Source organism: Brassica napus, chromosome A4, assembly GCF_020379485.1.
Source record: "Brassica napus cultivar Da-Ae chromosome A4, Da-Ae, whole genome shotgun sequence".
In the NCBI taxonomy this organism is placed as follows: Eukaryota; Viridiplantae; Streptophyta; class Magnoliopsida; order Brassicales; family Brassicaceae; genus Brassica; species Brassica napus.
The window spans coordinates 8190101-8215783 of NC_063437.1; the positions used below are offsets into that span (position 1 = coordinate 8190101).

Consider the following 25683-nt stretch of genomic DNA (forward strand, 5'->3'; position numbering starts at 1 on the left):
CCGAACATATGGATAATTAACCTTATATTTTTAGTTTACATCTCTCATTTTATATAAAATATTTATATTGATACTACACATACTTTAAGTTCATATGATATACATACAATTACGAAAAAAATAATTTGCTACTCACTTAAAATGCATGTCAAGTTTTTTATTTAAAAAATTAACAAAAAGTTACATCCGAAATTTAAAAATAATAATTAAATTAATGCCTTTTTAGTTTTAAAATGTTATGTCCAAATCTATTAACTATTCAATCTATTAAAAATAAAAAAATTAGTTAACTGAAATTTATATTTTTAAATATAAGAAACTTGAGAAATGAAAATTTTAATTTTTTTTTAAATCTAAATATCCGAACCAGATCCAAAATAACTGAATCCGAACTAAAAATACCCGAACCCGTCCCGAAGTACAGAAATACCCGAACGGGTTCTACACCTCTATACCGAAATACCCGAAAATCCGAAATACCCGATCCGAACCCGAACGGGTACACAAGGCTAAACTAAATCGATAATTATTATCCTCAAGCTATATATGGGCTTAACGAAATCGACAATAGTTTTGGGCTTGTCTACGTAAGTGATTGATTAAAATAAATGAAAAAGAAAAATTCAAAAAAACCAGCCAATAGAATTATAACGTTTTTTCTGAGAAGCTCTATATGAGTGCCACCTCAGCAGAAATCACTAAAGTGACTTCTCTTTTAATGTATAGGGAGATAATGAGACAAGATCACAATACAAGATGAATTATATAGGTTGTCATCCATTGAAGTACGTATCTGGCCAGAGTCGCAGTTTTCTTTAAAAGAACTATAGTCGCTGTTACTTTAGAAGAAATTTGGCTAAAGGCACTACCATACATTATAGGAGTTTCATGCCCATACATAACTTTTTAACTTATGCCGATTTTATTATAACACTAATGCAATAATTCAGAATATATGTGTAGATGAAGAACATCAATGAACGAATGCCATTTTTTTTTAATTATATTCATCGAAAAAACAGTTTGTACATTAGCTGCAACTAAAAGCTGAAAGTAATTTTAGTTATAGATTCCTTTACAACCTTGTGCCAAACCAAAATTGCAAAAGCTGTAAATTCACGCGCGGAAAGATGGTCAAATATTATGTCTCCACTCACACACACAGTTGAAGAAGTTTTTCACCAAAGCGCTAGCTAGATTTGTCTTTTTAGACAAACTCGACAGCCAGGCCTTACATTACAATACATGCATGCACCACACAGAAGGTGAAAATTGGGGAATTCGGTCATCTGGGTTTCTTTTTGTAAGCTCACAATGCTTATCCACGTTGGTATACATATGCATTGTGTGCGAGCGTTGGGTCTAGTAATGATAATTTTTTGTCCTCTATAATCTTTATAACTATAGGTCTAATGCTGGAAAACTATAAGCCCCACATCTCTTGATGTCTAATTCCTAAAAACTGTTGATGTCTTTACTCTCTTCTTAAGGTAAACTCAAATGCAAGACTCAAAGTTAACTTTTAAGAAATCGTGTGTATTTACATACCATTTTGTTCAACAAATATATTTTGGGCAATTGTCAATAATAGCACATTTTGAAGTTTATGTCTCAAAAATAACAATAGAAAGAAAAAGTCACAAAAATGACATTCACTAAAGAGTAAAATATCCCTTATACACTTGGTTTAAAATTAAATAAACAAACAAAAATAAATAAAAATAAAAAAAAAATTTTTTTATAGTTTCAGATTATATGTTTTCAGATTCGAATTTTTTTTTTTTGAAATTTTTTTTTTTGAAAAGTTTTTTTTTGAAAAGTTTTTTTTTCAAATTTTCTTTTTATAATTTAAAAATACTTTTTTAAACTGTTTTTTAAATTTTTATTTTTTATTTTAGTATTTATTTTTTATAAAATTTTAAACCCTAATTCCAAAACCCCACCTCTTAACTCTAAACCCTAAGGTTTAGATTAATTAACCCAAGGGCTATAAGTGTATATTTACCTTTTTAATGAAAATTATTTTTGTGACTTTGAGCATTGAGTGCTACTTTGGGAACAAAAACTTGGTTTGGTGTTATCCTAGTCTTTTTTTCATATATTTTTAGCAAAAAATTACATGTTTACCATGTCTTTTTAAAATTGGATATCTACCATTTCTTTTTATTGCATACTTATAAAAATCACTTTAACGAATACCATTTTTTTATTATAAAAACAGTTTATATTTAACTTTTAAAACGAAAAAATCACATGGGGAAAGTGGCCACATCTAATGTCTTCATTCATATAATTGAACAAGGAAAATGCATGTGATACAAAAATAAATAAATTAATAACTAATTGTATAACCAAAAAAAACTTGACAATGATCTTCAACATATTTTGTCTTATATACCAAAACACTTTATAAATCTACTGGCTCAACTTTTTTTCTCTATTACATCATTTCATAAGGGAGACCATATCGGTAGATGATGTACTTCCAGACAAATTTTTGGACTTTGTTGTCGGTAATTTAGAAAACACATTTGTCTCCACCCACTATGTGAAGTGGGCTGTCATCACAAGCAGCAAGCATCTTTGTCTAGAACGACATATGTTCTACTATATCCATAGCGCATTGAATGAAAGGATATGGAGTTTTGGTTGTTTTTAGTAACAAGGTAGTAGAATGGATGTTTGGAGCATGTCTCAAGAATTTTTCGCATCGCGATGCATATTTCTGACACTACTACTATTGCCGGCTACTAGTAGTGTCTTTGATTCTTGATTTTCAAAGCTAGCACTTGCCCACTGGAATGATTTCCTCCTGCTCTTTTATGCGTTTTCATGACCATACTGACCTCTTCACCATGGATACACGATAGTAAGACTTTTTAGCAATCCACCACTGTTATGTAATGGACATTTCGTGCGTTAAGTCGCCATGCTTCCCACTTTTCGTCATGTAACTTGTTATCATTCAAGTATTATAAGATATGAAGTCCCCAATCGGGGACGTTGAAATCATCATCTCGGTTAGTAGTATCCATATCCATGTTGGTTGGCTCAGTGTTGTCTCTGTTCGTGACTGGGGTAACAACTGAGGTGGTCTCGGATGCTAGTGTGGTACTTGTTTGTTCAACCTTTTGCACCTGGATTTTTATATTTATTTGATCTTTCAAATCACTCCTCGATGCGGAAATGCATCTGCATGTGTATTTTCCTCTCAGGGGAACCGTTGTTAGCTCAAAATCTTGAATCCCATGGCTAGATCAAGTACGGCTTTCAGGTAAGTGTCCATCCTTTTGTTTTTGGCATCCCAGTCTCTGCTAACTGATTAACGTTAATTTACGAATCAAAGTAAGCTTAGATATTTTTATTTGATTGTTGTTGCTAATCGTAATTAATGATGGCTTCATAGTCAACTTCGTTATTATATGCTGCAAATCTCAAGTACAATGATTGTCGAATGAGTTCACCCATAGAAGATTGAAGATGGACTCTGATTCAGGTTCCCTTGTTAGATGATGCTTCATTCATGTGTAAGATCCAATTTTCACATGAGAGAAAACAGATCTTGTTCCAGTTCAAGTGACATTTTGATTATGAATTCAACAAGCACTTGTGACTTTTCAGATGACCATATCTTATATTAGATGTCCTGGTCGTTGGGTTCTACTGTCCATTTTGATAACCATCCAGATTAATTTGTATTATGCATCACAGATTGAAGTGGATATTTGGTTAGTATAATGATATAATGATATTGAAAATAAGGCCTTAGCTAGGACTATTTATTACAGGGTGGAGTAACACATTTTGGAATTTGTCATGTGTTTGCTCGTATAGAAGATATATTTATGTCTACCTAGGTTTTTTCAAACTTGGGAGATCATATATGGCCAAGATCTTCTTTGAGTTTGCTTCAGTTCCTTTTTGAGTGATGATGTATCCTATAAAGTCTCCAGATGCTACTCCAAAATTGCATTTAATAGGGTTAAAATTTATGTCATACTCATTGAAGGTATGGAAGCATTCCTTTAGATGAGTGATCCACTATGAGTGACTTAACCAGCATCATGTCTTCGATGTATACTTATATCATGACATCAATTTTCAGCGAACATCTTGTTGACCAAGCGTTGATAGGACGCTTCTGTATTTTTAGTCTGAAGGGTATCACTTTGTAGCAATATATGTCATGATCGATGATGAATGCACTCTTTTTCCTATCATCGGTATGAATCATTATTAAATTAATACTAGAACTTGACCCGCACATACGTTCGAATGTTAGTTTTTACCGTTTTATTAGTTATTTTGGGACATTATTAAATATATATAGGTTATTTAGATATTCTTTGGTTCCTAAAAACTTACCCAGAGTCGGAGAATCCAATTCGAACCATGTCCGAAAATTTCTAATATCTGAACATAGTTTATTTTTTAAAATCCAAAAACTCGATATCCGTAAAAATAATCTACATCTAAACGTATACTTGAATGTCCATGTCTAACTGTTTATTTAAATGACACGTGAATGGTTCATGCGTAAAATAAATGACATTAAATTATTATGGTAAATACAATTAATGAAATAATTTAGAAGAGTGAAAAAAATGTAATAAAACACTTAAACGAAATTAATAAATAAACTGATTAAAATTAGTATATAAATAATGAAAATCTATAAGAATCTACTTAAATAGATAAGTATAAATTAGTATAAAAATGAATATGATACAAGCTATCGCACTAACATTTATGTACATTTTTTAAGTGAAATGATTTAAAAAAAAAATCTTCTAATAGGATTTGTAACTTTCTTTTGAGGTTTTTTCTTACCTGTACTGGAAAATCCAATGTATCTAGTACTGATACTATTCATGAAATTGTGACTTCCACGTTCTGTTAAGACTTAAAGAGTAATCAATAAAACTTGCTTAAATCCTTAAAATGTTGTATAAAAGAAGACCTTTTTAACATTTAAATATCCAGACACAATAACTAAAGACTATAGAGTTAACGACGGTCGGTTCGAGTCTTGACACTCGTGGGTGCTACCTTTAATGTTCTTGGGTTAGCTCGATAAGCCTCAAGATCCACGTCATCACTTCTTCCACAAACTGTCCTTGGAGCCGCCATCATAATCATTCCTTTCCACAAGTTTTTCATGCTCATTTTCGTGACAACCCGATTCTCCTTCTTACTATGATCATCTTCTAGCTTATTCTGCATATCGTGCCGGAAACTACTTGTTGGATTAGCGGGTAACGATCCCTGGTCAATCCTTTTAGAGATGCTCATGATCTCATAAGGGTCAAGAAGACTAGAGAACTTGGTTTCTTGATCTTCATGCGACAAATGATTAGTGTCGGATTTTGAAACCCTATTCTTGGATAAAATCATGTTCTTGCTGGCTTCGAGCTTGTACCGCGAAGGTCGAGGTGTTCTTGTGGCTCTTGTCGTGATATCAAATTCTCTAATCATTGGTTTCCCTTCGTTTCTTTGGTACCAAGCCCACGCCGCAGCTTTCACCGTCGCTAACTCATCTCCTCCTCCTCCTCCCCCTCCCCCTCCTCTTCCCCCTCCAGATAAGACTGTCGGTGGCCATCTCTTCTTTCTTCTCTTACTATTACTGCTGCTGCTTATGTTCTTCTTCTCGGACATAATTGGTGTTGAAACGTAGTAGTTGGGGAATGGAAGCATCGTTCTTTGATTATAACTTTATTTGGTTTGTGGAATTTGGAGAGTACACGTTAATAGTGGCCTAGGGAAAGGCTGAAAAACAACAAAATAAAATTATAAATAAATAAGTACGGGTATGTGAAAAACAATTAATAAAAATAAGAAAAAGAGTAGTTGTTGTCTGGTGCCCAAAAGAAAAAATAGTAGTTGTTGTGTTTGCTTTTGGGTCCATTGGTAGATACATCGATTATTCCATATAGAGAGAGATAATTGTATCTTTGTAGTTGGACTCACATTCTGCATTTACCATATTCCTTTCTATACAATAAAATATTCCCCAGTATTTTTTGTTCTATGAATGCTATGTCCAGTATTGAGTTGTTTAAGCTATTTAAGTTATGTACTAAAATGTACAAAACCTTTTTAAAATTTATATTGTGAAAATAATTTACCTAATTTGCTTATTAAACTGATTATTTTTATTAATGTATAATTGAACTTAAGTAGTGTTTGTAAGTTTTATTAGCAATTACTAATAAGAGATTTAGAGATTGACATCACTATTCTTGATGTATTACTCACAACAACATGCGGTCCATCCAAATTCTTAGACCCGTCAAGTTATTTTTTATTTTTAAAAATTGATCGTTTGTCCAAATTTTTTATCCATTCCATGTTATTGCATTCAATTACCCAAATCATGTTTACCAAAAACATATCGCGATCAATCAGACCATGTTTTAACTTATCATGACCCTAATCGGATTCCATCCTAACCGGATATATTTATAAGCCAAAATCTCTCAACGTATTTGTTGAGAGTAAATAGATTTGGCAGTTAAGGTTCTTCGAGACAAATCACGAGTTGATGAGAGTGACAATTGTGGGTTTAGGTTTAGTACTCATCTGAGAATCGAGAATCGATATCTTTGCCAGTGGAGGACAAAAAGGGAAATGGTAAAAATTGGGTTTCGTTGCTCTTACTTTGACTATGGAGGGCAACGAGGGAAATGAAGAAACTTGGATTCATGTTCTTGTAACTTTGACGACATATAATGAAGAGAAAAATTGAGAGTGGAGAGATCATGATGCTGACACTTCAACGATGAAAAAAAAAAGAGGAATACAAATAAGATGCAAATGAGAAAATCAATTATGGTGAAGGGAAGAAGAGATTGAGAATCGCTACAAGTATGACATTGAGCAATTAGTCGCTGATTTTGAGGATGAAGAGTTCATTGGGAGGAAAATAATTTCTGAAAGCTCAGATTAAAAGGAAGAAGAGCTCGATGCTAGAGATAGAAGACACAAAATCCGATAAAACTAGAAGTGGGAACAACTTGCTGGTTGGGTTTCGAGTTCAAAGAGGCGGTATTTGATAATGTGTTGAGCAAAGGTCGAAACATTCAGAAAGTTAGGTGGTATAAGATGAAGCTTAACTTAGATATCATAGTTGTACGCCTAATGTGTAAGCGTTGAAAAATCCGGTTATAACTAGTTTTTCCTTGATAAATTGAACAGTCGTATAATGCTTGAGAATATTCAAGAGCATATCAAGAAGAAGTAGAAACTAATAGCATCAAGGAATCAATGACAAAAAGGTAGAATATTAGCGTTGAAATAACTTCGCAAGGAGTACACATATCAGTCTTCTCATCTCTGAGGTTATGTGAGAGTATTCAGAAGACTAACCCGGGTCCAAGTGTATTTCTTGATACCATTTATAATGCTGCTGAAGAGGATGTATGTGATTGGTTCTATGTTTGATTTGAGAAGCTGCTGAAGAGGGTATTATCAGCCAATCATAAGGCTTGATGAAATGTTTTTAAAGGTCGCAATGAAAATATATTACTTATTGTGTAGGACATGACACTAATAATCAGCTATAGTAGTTTGCTTCGGCTGTGGTACAATACGAGACTGGATACATGGCTATGGTTTATCAAGTAACTCAGCATGATATCAGTCTTGGAGATGGCAACAAGTTTGTCCTTGTATCCAATAGCTTACAGGCAAGTAAATCAGTATTCGTGCTCAAAACATCTTGTTTTAACGGCTGAAAATTAACTTATGTAACATTTCACGGATTCATAAGAACTATTAAATCTGAGTTACTAAACCTTGATCATAGACAGTGTGTGAAACATATTGTCAAAAAAATGAAGAAGAAGCATAAGAATAAAGATTTTCGGAAATCAACGGTGTGAAATCTATCTTGAAGCTACAATCCAACACAGTTCAAGAAGGAACTTTGTAAGTTTAAATACTATTTGAAGATTTGAAGGATGAACCGAAGACTTGGTTCTTGGCATATTATAGACTTAGAAGTTGTTGTTAGAATGTTGCCACCAGCGCGAGAAAGTCATTCAACGCCATTTTTATCAGAGCTAAATCTAAGGCGAGTGTATCTATGTTGGAGACAATTAGAAGGCATGCAATGCTCAGAATCGCAGAGAAACAAGTAATCCGAGAAGTGGTATGAGAGATTTACAAAATAGGAGGTGAAAATGCTTGAATGCTGAGAATATCTATATGAAAAATGACTTATAGTGATTCAATTAATCTGAAGAAAAAGATTGACCAAAGCAAAAGAACATGTACATTCAATTGATTTCTACTTAATTACTTTGAATAAGTGTATAACCTTGGAACATGATCTTCTTACAGGAACATGTTCCTCTCACATGAACGTGGAAGCTCTTATGGTCCTGATGTCATTACAATGACACAAACATCCAAAACAAGCAAAGACATCATGAAAAGATCTTCTTTGTATTGCTAATTTGTTATGACATGTTTTGTAATTTTCTAATGTAAGAGATTATGTATTTTCTAATTTTTGTCTGCATTTTCAGCTTGTAATGACTCAATAGTTTATAGGTACTACTACAGTTATGTGTTTTTTTAACTTTTTATGACTTACTTAAAGATAGTTTATTATCGTTAGTATGTGTTAATACATGGCATCACAAAAAAAAAAACTTAATATTCTCCATTAACATCACTCTCAGTTACATACCTTGCATTTAATTCTTCTCCATTACAGAACTTCCCATACATCCATTTAATGGCTCCTATGCAACCAATATTAGGAAAATTATCATGTTTCATACCATCATCTTCCAATGTCTTCATCGAACCTTGTTTCCAATAATTGATATTGCCTGCAAGCCTAATCTACTGCATATATCCTATGAATCTCATCAAGCAATGCTTCACCAACCCATTTGATTAGATGATCTTCAAATTTTCTCTACAGCGAAACCAAAGAACTAGTCCAGCAACTGAAATTAAGAATTTCATAAACCAGGAGTCATGTGTACCTGTAAATCAACATCATATCGATATAATATCTCTTATGGATTCTCCTCTGTCTTTGACACATAAGTCACCATCATGTTCCCACAACATCACCTTGTCGAAATTTCATTGAATTATTCTCTTGACTCAGTTTGCTGCCTTGAGGAGGAGCCACGAGTACTCATTCTAAAATATTTTCCCATATTGATTTCAGTACTTAACCTTCCATTTTCTATGAATCTTAATTTCGGTAAAGAGAGACACAACGATGAGGTTTATCGACATTGGGAAAATATGGATTTAAGGTTCGCGTGTTAGGTATGATGTTTGGGGTTAATTAAATATTCGGGTTAGAGTATGAAAATTAGTTTATATTAAGTATGATTATGTTAATTAAATGTGATTTGCTAAATTTAATCAAAACATTGTCGACAATCGATCATTCTTTAGTTTCAAGATAAAATTGACGAACCTAAAAGTCTGGATAAGTATGTGTTGGTGTCAGTAGTATAAAAAGAATAGTGATGTCGATCCATTTATAAATTTATTTTGGTAAAAAAATGTAAAACAAACATACAAATATATGAATAGCATAAGCTAATGTCATTTTAAGCATTTTAACCTTCTAATTGCTTTGAATATCCCAAATAGCAACCAAGAATGAGGTTTGAGAGAAAGAAAGCTCAAAACAAGATACAATAGTAATATGAATTAGATGAGATATCTTATGTTGAAAGCACAAAAGGATTGTCTCTGTATGGAAGCAAAAGGAAAATGCTTACATGTGAAGTCCAAACATAGATCTTTACATTCTTAATCACTTCACATGAGCACAATTAGCCATGGGCATTCGGTTCTCGGTTCCGTTTTGGTTTTTCGGTTCTAGAGGTTTACGACCCTTTCGGATATTAAGAAAAAATGGTTTGGTTTAGGTTTTGGTTTGTTGTGCTCTCGGTCCTGTTTATGTTTTTTTCTTTTTTCAGTTCTCGGTTCGGGTAACATAATTAGGAACCAGCTAATATCCGAAATAATTTCGGATCCCACTCGGTTCCGGTTTCTTGGTTAATTCAGATTAAAAAGTCAAAAATTCGGGGTTTCGGATTAAATATCTGATTTTTTTGGATAAAATTTTAGATAATTCGGATAATTTTAAATATTTTGGATAAAAATATTTTGGTAATTCATTTTCTGGTATTTCGGTTTGTAAATAGTATTTTGAATTATTTGAGTATTTTAAAACTAAATATGATTAATATTTATAAATATATAAATTATACTATAGAAATTTGGATATCCATCCGGTTCTTGGTTCGGTTCTAGTTTGGTTCTGGTTCGAAATGGTTCTTTGGTTCTAAAGATATAGAATCTGTTTGGTTAATTGGCAAACCCGAACAGAATCTTTTTAGGTTCAGTTCGGTTCAATCCTTCGGTTCCGGATAAATATGCCCATTCCTAAGCACAATATTTAGTTTTACTCGTTCCATTTTCATTTGCAACATAAGGAAATAGATAGTTTTTGCCAAGAAAAGAAAGACATAGACGGTTAATTCAGAGAACAGAATGGAGTTGGAACCTTTTTTTTTTTTTTTTTTTTTTTTTTGGACAACAATGGAGTTGGAACCTATAATAGGGTAAAAATGTTCAAAGCATACTGATGAAGTATATCTCAATCCTATAGCAATCACATGTCACTCGAATCATCTCTCTTAATGTTTCTCAGTTTGAACAGAATCTCACGTCTCTGAAACATTCGACAAGGTGATAAAATCATTGGACGCAGTGCTGTCTCAGGCGGGTTTCTGTTTAAGTAAATGACTTCATCAAAAGAAGTGAAACATATTTACAAACAAGAAATCAGTGCTATAAATGATAGAACTACTTTAGGTCCTTTTGCTTGAATGTCTTGTTTAAGTTAAGCAAAGACTTCCATTGACACGGTTAGATGCCAAGTAGTGCTTATCGACATATCCAACTTCGACCAGAAATCTTTTTAATACCATTCTCTTTCATCTTATCCCTAACAAGAGCTACATCTGCCCACCGGTCTAAAGCTGCGTACATGTTTGACAAAAGCACATAGTTACCAGCACTTTGCGGCTCAAGCTCGAAGAGCCGCCTTGCAACTACTTCAGCTATCTCAGAATCTCCATGCACACTGCAACCACCCAGAACCGAACCCCAGGCACTAGCATGAGGTTCCACAGGCATGGCTTTAATAAGGTCATAGGCTTCTTTAAGCTTTCCTGACCGGCAAAGAAGGCTTACAACACAGGAATAATGATCAGGAGATGCCACAATACAATATTCGTTTCGCATCAACTCGAAGTACCTTAAGCCATCCTCAACAAGCTTAGCTTGGCTACAAACTTTCAATATTACAGTGAAGGCAACACTATCGGGAACAATACCTTCCTCTACCATTCTCTCAAACAGCCGAACAGCTTCGCCTCCACACCCATGAATACCCATTCCTTCCATCATCGAACAGTACGAGACAAGATCCCGCTTAGGCATCTCTTCGAACAGTCTCGCTGCTCTCTCCATGTGGCCGCATTTGGCATTCATGTCTATCAAAGCAGGTGTAACATAATGACTAGAAAATCCCTTCACCATGCTCTGATGCAGATAAGTATCAACCTGCTCACATAACTCAAAGCTACCCATCTGAGAACAAGCTGACATCAAACTCACAATTATAAACACATCAGGTTTGACATTCTTCTCACACATTTCACAAAACATCTTCACAGCCTCGTTCGCCTGGCCGTTCTGCGCATAACCCGTTATCAAAGCTGACCATGCCCTAACATCAACAACATCACTCGCTTGCTCAAACAAAACCCGAGCCGAACGCATATCACCACCTTTAGCATATCCATCAATCATGGAGGTATATGAAATTACGTCTTTCATTGGCATTTCGTCAAACAACTTCTTAGCATTCACCAAATCTCCGGACTTGACAAACCCATCGATCAAAGCATTCCAAGATCCAATATTACGCTCAGGCATAACATCGAACATCTTCTTCGCTTCCTCTAACTCTCCAGATTTCACATACGCTACGATCAAAGCAGTCCAAGAAACCGCATTTCTCTCAGGCATTTCACCAAACACCTTACGTACGCTCGATAAATCCTTGCATTTGCCATAGAAATCGACAAAACTTGTGGCCAAGACCACATCTTTATCAAACCCATTTCTCAGAACCAACCCATGAACCGATGAACCAACACGAACCTGCGCATTGTTAGTACAAACTTTCATAACCAAAGGGAAAGTATACTCATCGGGTCGAGCCAAGCCTGCTCTCATCATACGGACAAGAAGCGAAACCGTGTCAAAGAAGATAAACCTATTAGAGTATCCTTTGATAAAGCAGTTCCAGAGATGAGTGCAGGGATGATGAACACGCTCGAAAACAGAGGATGAGTAAGGAAGAGAGGACGAAGAAGAAGAAGACGAGAGGAAGATGGAGACGAGGTTCTGGTCTTGCTCAAGACCTTTACGGATGATTCTGGCATGGAGTTGACGAAGCTGGACCTCAGATTTGCAGAGCCTCAAGAGGGTTTCGATTGACGCCAAGGAAGGGAGAGATGATCTCTGGATCATTCGGCTCGCATATGTACGTATGCGTGTGCTATTTTCATCACAAGAATCTTGGTGTGGTTTTTAGTTTACTACAGAGTCTGACAGGAATCGGTCTTTGTGAGAAGAGTTAAACTGTGGGATTCGTAAGAAGCTGTAAGACTTGGAGAAGAGGGTTTAGGGTTTATTTCTCCACGGGAAGGGGGAATACAATGATTTTCTTTTTTTTTTTTGAAACACAAGGGAAATAAAATGAGGAAATCTATTCGGTATTATTTGACTTTGTCGTGCTATAATTTTCGGGACGCCGTTATCTTACAGAAGTTCAGTTAGAGCATCATTAGTGATAGGTTTTTTAAATTGAATCTCTGAACATTAATTTATTAATATTTTAGTGCATAACAGTTTTGTAATTAAAATTAAATCCGTTAAAACTTGGTAAAATTAAAATTAAATCCGTGATAGATTTTTTCTTACTTTTGGTTTTTATATTAATATTTACCTTGAGAAATTTGGATAGAACTGAACCAATGCACCTGCTCTTAGAGTCTCTAGGAAGGGAAAAGGTGGAGGTCTAATTGGGACTGTACTTGCGTCTATGACACTGTTAAGTTGGTCTTTCTGTACTTGGGTCTATGGTCTTTGGGAGATGGAAAAAGGTTTTCTCTTTAGATAGTTCTCATCTCTATGAGATTTAGATGATGTTTCTAAACTTTTAGTGGACTTGAAGCTCTCTCTTTCTCTTCATAGTTTCAGTTATAATTGGTCGGCTTACTATCCTCTTTAGAAAATTGCTCATTTCATCCTTAATAATTTTGGTGACTTTTATAATTTAACTTTGATTTAAATAAACTATTTTTCACATTAACTACGTAAATTGTTAATTTTAAGCCAAATCAGTATTGATCAATATAATATTTATCAATCATGTACTATAACAGATATACAATTTACGTTGAGTCAAATGTCATATACTCTTCCATTTCAGAAACATACATATTTTTGAAAAAAAATTGTTTCCAAAAAAATTGTTTCAAAAAGTACCTTGTTCTTTGCATTTTCTATGAACTTTTCAGATAACTCAAAAAAATATTATTGAATTGATATTGGTTTAAAATTATAAAAAAAATACATGATTACAAAATATGTATTATAATCGAAATTTAATATGTTTTATAACTGTGTTACAAACTCCAAAACATACAACATTTTTTTTCAAAAAGATGAGTATTTAGTTTCTAGTGAATCCAGTTTGTCATGTGTCAAAAAAATTATCAATATGGTAAGTGCAAATGCTTAAAAACATATGTTCTCTTGAATCGCTTAATCAATATCTTTGATGAGTCTTGAGTGATGTTCATGACTGAAATGTTCTATAATATTATCACCTATCACTTAGAACAACAAAATATCTACAGATGCCTCTTTTGGTCTGCCTCAAGATTATTTCCTTCCAATATATTGTTACACAAGAATATCCTCCAAAATTATCATAAACTTCCTTTCGGACATATAAACGAAGAATTTAAAGAGATACCGTGATACATAGAATTGCACAAACATACAAAATAAAGGGCATTGCAATCCAGAAAAGAAAAGACAAATCCACCTTGGTGAGCTATTTGAACAAATAAATGTTGGAAACCAAATCTTGGTCGTCTCTCCACCACTGGTGTATCCCATGAGCTTCCTTGTAGTCTTCAGAAGCAGTACGGTTTACTATCAGCTTAGCAGACGGGATCACGTGAACAGGCTCTTGCACGTCCACTGCGTTACTAACTCCCATCGCATCCATCAGCAAACCTCCCAATGAATGCTGCATCGCCATCCTCTCAACGATTCCAGCCCCGTACCCAAGTTGCTCCATGTTTCCCCTGTGCTCGAAAAACCCAATGTACTCGGAACACAAATGGTCCCCAGGATTCACATGAATGTCAGGTAGCCACAAAGACAAAGCCTTTAGCGGATCTTCAGACAAGTTCCGCTCTTGCAGTTGCTGCTGAGGCTGCTGTGCTTGCTTAAGGGTTCTTGAGAAAGCGAGTCCAGCTGTAACAAGGCTGCCCGCGATTCTAAGCCCGCTCCTGACACGTTCGTTAGAGATCCTCTCGATAGGAGGAGACACAAAGGGAGGGTTGAACAAGAAGGACTTGACGTAAACTCCAGTCTTCGCCAACGTTTTGCCAGCGAGAAGCGCCATCGCTGCACCCATAGAATGTCCCGTTATCCATAGATTCGAAGCTCCAACAGAAGTAGCCATGCTCCCAACGGCTTGCATAGCGATGTCGAAACGTGATGTACGGTGAAGGCCGTTGCGGATAATGTGGATGTCTAACTCGAGGTCACGAGAAATGGAGCCAGGTTTAGTCAACGTCCCTCTAAAGGCTATGACATAACGCGGAGATTTAGATTCAACGGTGGTAATGGTGGTAGTGTCTTCTTGTTGTGGTGGAGGTTTGAGTTCGTAAATGGCGCCGAAGATGGAGAAGTCAGCGTCGTCTATAAGGCGACGGATGAGTTTGAAGTGGAAGGAGTCCCACCATGGAGACGCAAGAGCTTGAGAGCCTTCACGTTGAAGCTGACGGTCGCGCTCAACAATGTAGATCCCTTGAACCAAACAAGCTGCTACACAACGTTGGTGGTTTTCGTTTGCCCTGGAACAAAGACATCATCATCATCAACGAGAAGGTTAAGAGGATTATATGAGAGAAATGTTTTACCAATCAAGATTAGTGAGGTGTGAGGAGGGTCCACAGAGGGTAAAGTCTTCTCTATCAGATGCCATTGATCATCAAAATCCCAATCTTCTTCCTCAGCCTCTTTTTTTTTTTTTGCTGGATCGTTCCCAAAATTCAAAGAAAATAACAAAAAAAGGGCAGTCAAATAATTGAGATCCTCAAGATCAATCGGGACAGAGAAAGACTCAAAAGATGGAAGCATTGAGAATTGTCCATTGGGAATGAAACTTACTGTTTAAGCCCTCGCCTTGATTGAAGATCGAAACCCACAATTCACCCAGAAAAAGGTTGTAGAGGGAATCGCGATTCAAGGAACCCGAAGCAAAGAGGAGTTTGAAAGCAAAGAATCTAAGAACTCGAGGTATATGCTTAAACAAAAACTACGCCGTTTTATATATTAAATGATCCAACACGTGCAACCACATGTGTCTCTTTTCTCTCGCAGGAGACATTTCAACATAAGAACTTTGAGAGTTTTGTGTTTGAAAGAGTGAAGATAATGTCAGTTCTACATCCTGTATAATCTTTTTATTCGATCTAAAGATTCTAAGAAGAAAAAAAAAAATACTTTGTCTTTCCTTCACAAACAGCTTTTAGCTTCCTTTCTTATGCGAACCAATAAGATCCATTTCAATACGCTTTACTTCTTCCTTCAGCTCTGCTATAGAAATAGGACTTGCCTCTTTCGTCTCTTTGTTGGCTAATAAAACTGAGAGATGCTTAAGACACGTAACGTATTCGGTCTTTACTTCCGGAGAATCTTGCAGCTGACTTCCACAACCAAACTAAAGGAAAGAAGCATGAATAAACAATAGTCAGTGTCCCAACATTTTCAATATCATTTTTGGTTTGAGGTTCGCATCCTTTTGGAGAAGAGATTAATTGTTTTACCTCTTTATAAGCTGAAAGACATTCGAGAAGTGCATCTTCAGCTGCATGTGGGTCCCTTTCCTGCAATGTCATGATGATTCAACATGTTTACACAGGATTGTTGTTTAAAAGAGTCGAGCATCAATATGAAGTGTGATAGTCTAGAACTTGGCTTCGGTTAGACACACACATCTCTCAGACTAATAATTTTCATTTGAAACCTCGTATACAGTACTAACCTTTGCCTCCGGGATCTCATTTTTGCTCGTCTCCAGAACTGCAAGACTATCAAGAGATCGTAGCTGCAACGAAACAGAAAGGGTCTAAAACACATTGTTCTTAGGATATCAGAACACAATTGTACCTATAAGCGTTGCTTCTACCAAGACTTACCAATATGACTAAAGCTGCGTGTTCATAATTCCTCAAAGTCTCACTGGATTTTCCTTGTTTCTGCTCTTTGCCCTTTTGGTTTTTCAGCTTAAGCAGGACATCTTTTGCTATCCTGGTTTCCACCACAAACAAGATTTTCCATTGTTACATTCTTTTATGTGACGATAGAAGAGTATTCGTTTAGCTGAGACTAGGGAGCTAATAGAGAAAGATAACCTAGATGAGTCTCCAAGATAATCCTTTGCTTTATCTAGTTTGGATAGAGCTTCACTGTTATTAGTTCCTCTCAACTGAGTAGCCTGAAGCATAAATGTCTTCGCCATGTGCAGAAAGTTTCCACCTATCTGGATGTGTCCTTCTGGAAGTAACTTCTTTTGGGTATTGAGACACCTGACATCAAAATTGTCATAAAGCTTTAGTTCTATACATTTGGGGATCCTCATACTCTACTTCGATACACCTGTCAAGAGTTTATTATGTGCTTACTTTTCAAACAGTTCTTGAGCTTCTCTCAGCTGCCCAGATAATTGTAGAGTAACCGCTAATGCTTCAGCTGCAATTACTGTCTCCATTGAGTTCCATCCCTGTGATAGAATTTATTCATCAACAACTTTAAACTAGAAACACAAGAACACAACAACTAAGTTCATCAATGCAAAGTTCGTAGTGCATAAGCATTACTAAGTCCAAACGTAACCAAAGTACTAGCTTTCCAATTATAGGAATTAAACTTGCGCATTCTATTAAGCATATATCAGGAAGTTGGAACTTTTCTCTTTGGTCCTAGATTAGAAAATGGAGTTTGCAAGGAAAGGAAAAAGATACTATAAAACAGAAGGAAAGTTAAAGCAAGACAAAACCACACCTTTGATAATTCCATCATGTGCAATAGTTTCCTCTGTATGTTTTCAGCATCAGCCAGACGATTGGATCGTATATATATCTGGAGCAGCACACGAAAAAAGTGAAACACAAATTCAGATTCACGATGCATTGTAAAAATAGAAAGGAACATTCAAATAAGATGCAACGTGTAAGGCGTCAAAACCTGAGAAAGGTATCTCAGTCTCCTAATATATGTCATTGACTCTCCTTGACCATTATCCTACATCACCAAAACCATAGTTGATAATACAATAAATACAACAGACAAAATGAAACATCAAGATAGCACACATTTCAGTTTATCATGTAAATATTGACATGCCTCAAGTATTTTAAGAGAATCCAGGATAAGAGCCTCCGCATCTGTGTCTTTTCCTTGCAGATGTAATACCTGTCGATCACATCAAATAATATGTTACAAAGGAAGTTTAAAAGAAAGATAGATGACAATAACTTAAGATGAACAGATTTCATGGTTATGTGGATCAATATGCTAAGAACTTAAGAACCAAAATTCAAAAAAAAAGAAGCATACTGTTCATTACAAGTTTAAAAGAGCTAGTGAAGATTATCAAGGCAACAAATAAAATTAAAACAGGACAATACCGTTCCAAGATGATACATTGTCTCTGCATAGTCCGGATGATTATGTCCCAGGACTCGTCTTTTCATCTAGATTAGTATCACAAGAAATAATAAGAAGAAAAATATAGAAACTGCCAACTGTTAATAAAAAAAATAATCTGGACATATATACCTTTAAAGCACGCTGCACAGGGAGCCATCAACAAGAGAATTAAAAGTAAGTAGTTAGCATCACAGAATGTAAAGCTTATCATTTGAACTGTTGGTGGCACTATATCAAGAGATAATTCGATAATATTAAGTACGGTAGTCAACCTCGTAGCAAGAACGAGCTTCCTCAAGTTTTCGCTGGACAAGATAAAGCTGTCCAAGGTTGTGTAGAGTAGCACCAACACTGCATTGTTAAAAATATTTTTGGATGAATGTCATATCAGGTAGATACATGGAGGGCAGAAGTGAGCGAACCAACAGGGGCATAGAGTGATACAACTGAAAAGTACAAAGAACACAGCCAGTTTCTAGATATGTGATAGGTTCTTATCCAAATTTTGAGTGTGATTCTATATATAGAAACTTCTAGAACAGAATTATTAGTTAGATAAATTGACCTAAAAGAAAAAAAGTTTTTACAATGTACGCGAAGAGGTTCAAGAGAACGGCAATCAATATAATTGTCAGCTTAAAATATAAATGATTTCTCACCGCACATCTTCAGGACCATAGTACTCCTCCAGTATGCTAACAGCTTCCAGGTATAAGGGCTCTGCTTTGTCGAATTCCTTCTTAACTCTGTATAACTCTGCCTTACGTAGAGGAAGGAAACAATAAAAGCACTTAGTCTAAAGAAGTAACAAGCACTATGATCTTAAGGAGCTAAACATAGAAACTATAAGATTTGAGTAGAGACCAACCAGATTGTTGCATGCAGATGCAACATGTGGATCCCTCTCTCCAAACCCTTCCTTAGCTTCATGTATTGCCGAACCAAAAAGCCTCTCTGCTGGCTCCAGTTTCCCCTAGTTAGATAAGAAAAAATTAGCTTATCAGAGGCACAGACAAAAACAGTCTGAGTTACATTCTTCAAATAAAAACCTGAAAGAAATGTTCTCTTCCACTATCAGTAAACACCCTCCACTTAGATGTGTGTATATTAGACACAACCGAGCCGTCCTCAATTCTTTCTAACCCACTCCCATCCAGACTATCTCCAGATCTTGGCTTAATAGGATCATCTTCTGCCAATGCAACGTTTCCACAAAACCCAAGAATTGCTGAAGAAAACAAGAGTGAGATATTGCAATCATCACATGACAAAATATCATTAACAATGAGCAGAACAAAACGCACGCACCGGCTTGTCCAGAAAAGATAATCCAAAGCCGAGGATCCAAGAGATGCAACTTCCTTGTATGGCCTCCGTAATCATTCTGATACGAAATCTTTGGTTTCACTACAATCAAACAGACTCATCCAATTTTCACAAGATTCATACAAAACCCAACAAGAAAGTCCAAAAGCTTTTCTATTACAAACTCTTGTCATTAAACAACATTCCTATATTTGATCAAAAAAAAAAAAAACAACATTCCTACTCAGCCTGAAGTAGGTGCGAATCTAAAAGGCTCAGACTTAGAGATCACATTCAATCAAAGTGTTATACTTTCTTCAAATAGTAGAATGCAACCAGAGAAAAAGACAAAACTGTTCTATCATTATTGTGTGAACAGCTAAAAGAGAACTAAAAAAGCATTGGTCAAGTCCCAGCATTGCCAAAACTGATAGATCGAAGGAACAGAGTCGAATATTGAAGTTACCGGAGAGTGAAGAAGCAAAAGTGGTGGAGACGGGAGCCCGCGAAGAAGAAAAGGAATGAGTTCGCCTGAGGAGAGCCGACATAATTCGAGTCATAGACATGTTTGGAGGAGTTTTTGTCAATTGCGCTCCAGGTGTTCGACGAAATTATGCGGGGATTTGCTCTGTTATTGGATTGGTCATTTTAGATATTAGGTACCAATTCTGCAAATGAATTAAACCAGATCAATTTAATTTGGTTAAACCTTTTGTAATCTTTTATATATTAATTGAAAATCATTTGAAAAGTTGTAAACTTAAGTTTGTACTAATTAAAAAGAGACTATGATTAAGTGTTACTTAATTACGATGACAATTTACTTTACGTGACAGCTTAACAATCAATTAAAAAAAATGTTGGTTTAAATCCAATTACTAGAGAATATTATATTAACCACAAACATAGGCCTAGGCATAAAATCCATAATCCAAAATCCGAACAGAAAAATCCGATCCGTATGTGGTCCGAAATGTAAAAAATATCCGAATGGGTCTTGTAAGGTGATAAAAAAACATATCTGAACCTGAAGTGTTATTAACCGAACCCGAACGGGTAATCCAAAAAAACCAAAAAAATCAAAAAATCCAAAAAAATATCCGAAGAAACTGATTCGAATGTCCAAAATAATATACAATATAATTATATTAAACATGAATATCTACTTCAGATATTCAATTTCATATTTATTTTGATATGGTATCTAACAATAAGTATATAAAATTTAAATAACTATCTTAAATACTTAATTATATATAAATAAGTATGTATTTCTTATGTTTTGCTTTTAAATTTTAGATTTTATTTCGGGTATATCCGAACCGATCCGATATAATCCGAATCCGAATGATATATGATTACTTTATGGGCTCTATGATATGATACAAAACGGATTCATACCCGTGTGTTATATCCAAACCCGACCCGTACTTGCAAATTTACTAGAATGAGACCTATGAGATTTTATAAAAGAGAACCAAAATCCGAAAAACCCGACCCGAATGCCAACGGGTACCCGAACGCCCATGCCTAACAAAACATATGAAACATGTATTCTTTCCTTAAATAAAAGCTACGAAATTACCTAATATGATTAACATATATATGGTAATTAATGACTATGAATAATAAAGATTTTTGCATCCTTCTTCATTTTTTGTTTAATTATATATTATTAAAAAAAACTAAACAATCACATTAAACATATAATAAAAAAATTAGATTTTTCTTATATGTTATATTTAAAAAAAAATTTAAAATGACTTTAAATTACAAAAACGAGGAAACTTTATATGTTATATTTTAAATTTTTAAAACGACTTTAAATTATAAAAATGAGAAAACTTTATATGTTATATTTATTCTTAAATGTTAGTTTTTTTCTTATATGTTATATTTTGAATTTTTTAAAACGACTTTAAATTACAAAATGTAAGTTTTCCTTAAGCATACGACTAAAAACATTAAAATGACATGTATCAATTCAATGACTGATTTGAAACCTTTCAAAATTATATGGAAAATAAAAGTTAAAATAATTCAACTGTGAAAACATTACTGTTCACTTTTTCAAGAATGTGTTCGGTGGAAAAAAAAAGAAGTTTTTGAGTCATAATTAATTTAATGTCCAATCCGATCTATCCATGATAATTAACTATTGTTTACTTCCACAATTTTTATTAAAAATTGATCAGGTTCATTTCGAAAGAAATTATATAATAACAACAAAAAATATTGCATATGTATAAATAAAATGATCAAATATATAAAAAAAATATCAATAATATATACAAATAAACTCGTGCAAGTCTTATTCTAGTTTGTATACTGAAATCTAAAATCGAGACAAACAGTTATAAGTATTAAAAACCATTTCTATATTATCCAAATACACAAATTATGATTTTATCAATAATATTATTTATATTTAATTTTAAAATAATCAAATATATATATAAATATAATTTATAAATCAAATAGAAATTCAAATTATTTAAATTATCCAATATGTTATCTTTTTGACATATCCAATATTTTTTTATCTTAAAAATGAACCCAACAAAAACAAACAAAGTCCGATTTTATGGTATTAACCAGTTCAGATTTACTATTAAACCAAACCAAAAGAACCAAACCACACTTTATTCATAAATTGATACAAAGAGATGTTTTCAATGGATGTGAAACAATAAAAGCCATAAGAACAAAGCAAATCTCTTGACTTGCTCTGAGACAATGCTTGATAGAGAAACACACAAACGTTGAACCATGCAAGAAACCCAAACGGAGTGAACATTCTTCAACAAGCTTCTTTGATCTGATCAAGGTTTCCAGAGGATTGTGGTCTCTGCAATCATGGAAGTCACAATGTAAGGATCCATGTTCGAAGCTGGCCTCCTATCCTCAAAGTATCCTTTCCCTTCTTTCTCTGTGTCACGTCCTACACGGATTGATGCTCCACGGTTCGCAACACCCTATACATCCACAACACAAACCAATCACAACTTCAGTTAAAATGTAATGCAACCTTTTACTATTTGAAACCCACAAAGTGTTGGTTAGTTAGTTAGTTTTACCCAGAGGAAAGTGTTGATGTCAGCAGTCTCGTGGTGACCCGTGAGACGACGCTCATTGCCTTCACCATAAGCAGCAATGTGTTCCTTGTGTCTCAGTCCCAGTTTATCAATTGCCTTCTTGATAATCTCGTAACCACCATCTTCCCTCATTGACTTGGTACTGAAACAATTCACCATTTGTGTGTTTAACATGAATCAGCATCAGAAGATCTCAACTACAATAGCAGATTCTTGAGATGTGTACCTATAGTTGCAGTGAGCACCAGCACCATTCCAGTCACCGGGAATCGGTTTTGGGTCAAAAGATACCACCACACCAGCAATCTCTGTGATCCTCTGTTTTTAGAACCAACAAAGAATGTTATTAATTAACATCTACACAACAGTTATTAAAGTTCGAATGTTTAATCGTTAGAACATACCTCCAAAATGAAACGTGCGACCCAAATTTCATCACCGGCCGAGATACCAACAGCTGGACCAACTTGGAACTCCCACTGCCCTCAACACAAAAAAAAGATTTGGTAATTAGTACTTTATTCAAAATATTTGATCTTGATTATTGAACCTCACAATTAATTATCAACAAGAAAAAAGGAAGATCAAAACATTATGAAAAAGATTTGATCTTTATGATTTATAAATTAATGTAGAAAAATATCAGATCTTTATGTAAAAGATCAAAATTTCTTGTAGGTCACGGAAACTACCTGACCAGGCATGACTTCTCCGTTGATGCCACTAATATTGATGCCAGCGTATAAGCAGGCCTTGTAGTGAGCATCAACGATGTCTCTACCAAAAGATTTATCTGCTCCAACACTACAATAGTATGGTCCCTGCAAAGATAAATTTCACCTTAAGAACTTAGTAAATCCGAACATCGAAAAGAATCAAAACCCATTTATCAATCACTTCTTCACCTGAGGGCCAGGGAAGCCGCCAATAGGCCAACCAAGAGGCCAGTTCACATCTTTCTGAAGTAAAGTATACTCTTGCTCAATACCATACCTGGTTTTCAAAGTAAGATCTCATCAATAACTACGCATTTTTTACAAGAACCGGCTAAAACAATATTAAATAGGGACTCACCATGGCACTTCAGCTACAACATCAGGGTGGCTAAAGACCTTAGCCGCAGCGTGTCTTTTGTTTGTTGGGATTGGTTCGCCCGCTGGAGTGTAAGCATCGCACATGACCTGATTATTAAAACCATTAAAAGGTTATGACGTGTCAAAAAAAATATGGCTGCAAACAACAAGAAGATCAAAACTCACAAGAATGTTATTGCCTCTACGGAAAGGATCTTTGAAGATGGCTTGAGGGCTACAAAGACATAATACAAAACATAAAAATGATTAATAAACAAGAATCTGAATAAAATCATAGAGAAATGTTTATGCAGAAAATTGGTATGATATAAGATCAGAAAGAAACGATTATTAACTATAAGATGACTTCACTGTCTTCACCAGGAGCTTGGCCTGTGCTTGAGCCATCATAGTTCCACTTTGGTAGCTCCGAAGGGTCACTCACTGGTCCAGGAAGAGTCTACAGATAAACAAGATTTACTATAAATCAAACTTTTGGTAGAGTATCAAAAATAGAAATAGATAAAAGTTACAAATTACCAAAAATAGCTAGAGAAAGAAAAGTTACCCTGGCTTTGCTTCTCATATCCATTCCTGAACCTCCAACCCTGATTTGGCATATGAAATAATACAACAATAACATTTTTTTAAATAGTCTTTAGGAACAGAGCCAGAAACAGAGCAGACATAGTTTTACAGCAGATTTTGAAACAGTAGATTTAATCAGAAAACTAAACAAAAAAACTACCATGATAACATAACCAAATTGGATCTAAAGGACTAATAAGAAAAATCGAAGGACTAATAAAATGAAAATTAAATATGTGTGTTTAGCAGAATCTTTTTTTTTTTTGTAAATGTGTTTAGCAGAATCTGCTCCATACAAACCCCAAAAATAGTTAAGAGTTGGAAAAACAACATGAACCCATTTAATTTACGGTCAACATGAGGGTGCATACGATCTAATACATAAACAACAACGATTTTGTGAAGAAAGAAGACGAACCATATGTATTCCGCAATGATTTTGTCAGTGGTCTCTGAGAGGTTAAGGTTAACGAGATCTGTAAGAAGACTCATGGCTACGAACACCGAGATTGGTCGATAGTAACAGTTGAAGCAAATGACAGATAAAATCGAATAAAATCTTCTCGTGTTTTGGTTGTGTATTGATATTGGTCGATGTGAAGAGTACTTATAGAATAAGAGGGTGCAGAGATCGAGAAAGTTGGTGACGTGAAGAGTTAGAAGACTTTCTGGCTCTCCACAAAATACCAAAATTACAAAACGTAAAAATCAGAAATAAAATATAAAAGATTCTCCTGCGGCCCAATGGAATCTTATATATTTAGTAATGTTTACAAAGTTAACATATACTTATGTATTTTTTATTTTTTTCAGACATGTACACACAGGGTGACACTTTCCATGAGATATCGGAAAAAAACATTATTTAAGGTAAAATCCATTTCCCTATAATATTTCTAAAAAGCGGCGGTAGGAATTATGAAGATACTACTTATCAAAAATTTATCAGTTCTTTTAAATACTACTCCCTCCGTTTTTTTATATAAGTCGCTTTACAGCTATGCACGTAGATTAAGAAAATCATTAATTTTTTATATTTTCTAAACAAAAACATCATTAGTTATTTACCTAACCACAATTCAACCAATAGAAAAATAGAAGATATATTACCATTGGTCATACAACATTAATTATTAATAAATTTTACATAGAAAACCGAAAACGACATATAATTTGAAACAAAAAAAATTCTCTAAAACGACTTATATTAAAAAACGGAGGGAGTATATTTTTATGAATATTTTTACGAGATTTTGATAATTTTTATACTAATATCATTTTATTTAAAAATTTGTATAAAAAAGAATTTGGTGCAATATTACTGGAAAATGATGCTGGTGTAATCTTTCAAAATTAAGTGATTTTTGGTGTAATATGTCCGAATAAGAGTTATAAATGTTAACATTGGAATATAATGGAATCATTGATTCCTTAACTGAAGAAATATCTATTTTTGTTGGATAACATCTACTACCCTTTATGCGTGTTCTCAGAAAAAACAACAACAATCACTCTCCTTTGTATACAAAAAAATTCTCTTTTATGTACAA

At 34.5% G+C, this 25683-nt stretch overlaps 5 protein-coding genes across 7 annotated transcripts; all 5 read right to left on the minus strand.

Moving 5' to 3' along the window:
* Positions 1–4909: 4909 nt before the first annotated feature.
* Positions 4910–6052, minus strand: LOC106449063. The gene has a single exon (XM_048777381.1). The coding sequence runs from the start codon at positions 5692–5694 to the stop codon at positions 5008–5010; it is 687 nt and encodes a 228-aa protein (XP_048633338.1). The 5' UTR covers positions 5695–6052; the 3' UTR covers positions 4910–5007.
* Positions 6053–10743: 4691 nt separating this feature from the next.
* LOC106445018 (putative pentatricopeptide repeat-containing protein At5g37570) lies at positions 10744–13529 on the minus strand. Its single transcript, XM_013886497.3, has one exon. It carries the CDS (start codon positions 12583–12585, stop codon positions 10930–10932), a length of 1656 nt encoding a protein of 551 aa, XP_013741951.2. The 5' UTR covers positions 12586–13529; the 3' UTR covers positions 10744–10929.
* A 519-nt stretch (positions 13530–14048) lies between these two features.
* LOC106407013 (GDSL esterase/lipase At4g10955-like) lies at positions 14049–15739 on the minus strand. Of its 2 annotated transcripts, none has more exons than XM_048777383.1 (3): positions 15529–15739; positions 15279–15392; positions 14049–15212 (listed from the first exon to the last, which is right to left on the minus strand). In XM_048777383.1, exons 2-3 carry the CDS (start codon positions 15341–15343, stop codon positions 14180–14182), a joined length of 1098 nt encoding a protein of 365 aa, XP_048633340.1. In that variant the 5' UTR covers positions 15344–15392; positions 15529–15739; the 3' UTR covers positions 14049–14179. The 2 variants fall into 2 exon arrangements, with proteins under 2 accessions (XP_048633340.1, XP_048633342.1); XM_048777385.1 differs by having other exon boundaries at positions 15279–15373; positions 15528–15649.
* A 16-nt stretch (positions 15740–15755) lies between these two features.
* Positions 15756–20063, minus strand: LOC106407012 (kinesin light chain). Of its 2 annotated transcripts, none has more exons than XM_048777382.1 (17): positions 19844–20063; positions 19381–19479; positions 19122–19300; positions 18941–19045; positions 18732–18868; positions 18345–18423; positions 18202–18213; positions 18051–18116; positions 17767–17835; positions 17608–17664; positions 17425–17502; positions 17046–17143; positions 16776–16949; positions 16560–16671; positions 16406–16468; positions 16188–16247; positions 15756–16081 (listed from the first exon to the last, which is right to left on the minus strand). In XM_048777382.1, the coding sequence occupies exons 1-17, from the start codon at positions 19941–19943 to the stop codon at positions 15890–15892; spliced, it is 1680 nt and encodes a 559-aa protein (XP_048633339.1). In that variant the 5' UTR covers positions 19944–20063; the 3' UTR covers positions 15756–15889. The 2 variants fall into 2 exon arrangements, with proteins under 2 accessions (XP_048633339.1, XP_013703242.2); XM_013847788.3 differs by having other exon boundaries at positions 18732–18832; positions 19844–20062.
* Positions 20064–22003: 1940 nt separating this feature from the next.
* Positions 22004–24803, minus strand: LOC106447758 (glutamine synthetase cytosolic isozyme 1-1-like). The gene is made up of 11 exons (XM_048777386.1): positions 24552–24803; positions 24114–24153; positions 23902–24005; positions 23732–23780; positions 23547–23653; positions 23378–23465; positions 23165–23293; positions 22877–22951; positions 22699–22790; positions 22455–22614; positions 22004–22352 (listed from the first exon to the last, which is right to left on the minus strand). Exons 1-11 carry the CDS (start codon positions 24623–24625, stop codon positions 22200–22202), a joined length of 1071 nt encoding a protein of 356 aa, XP_048633343.1. The 5' UTR covers positions 24626–24803; the 3' UTR covers positions 22004–22199.
* Positions 24804–25683: the final 880 nt, after the last annotated feature.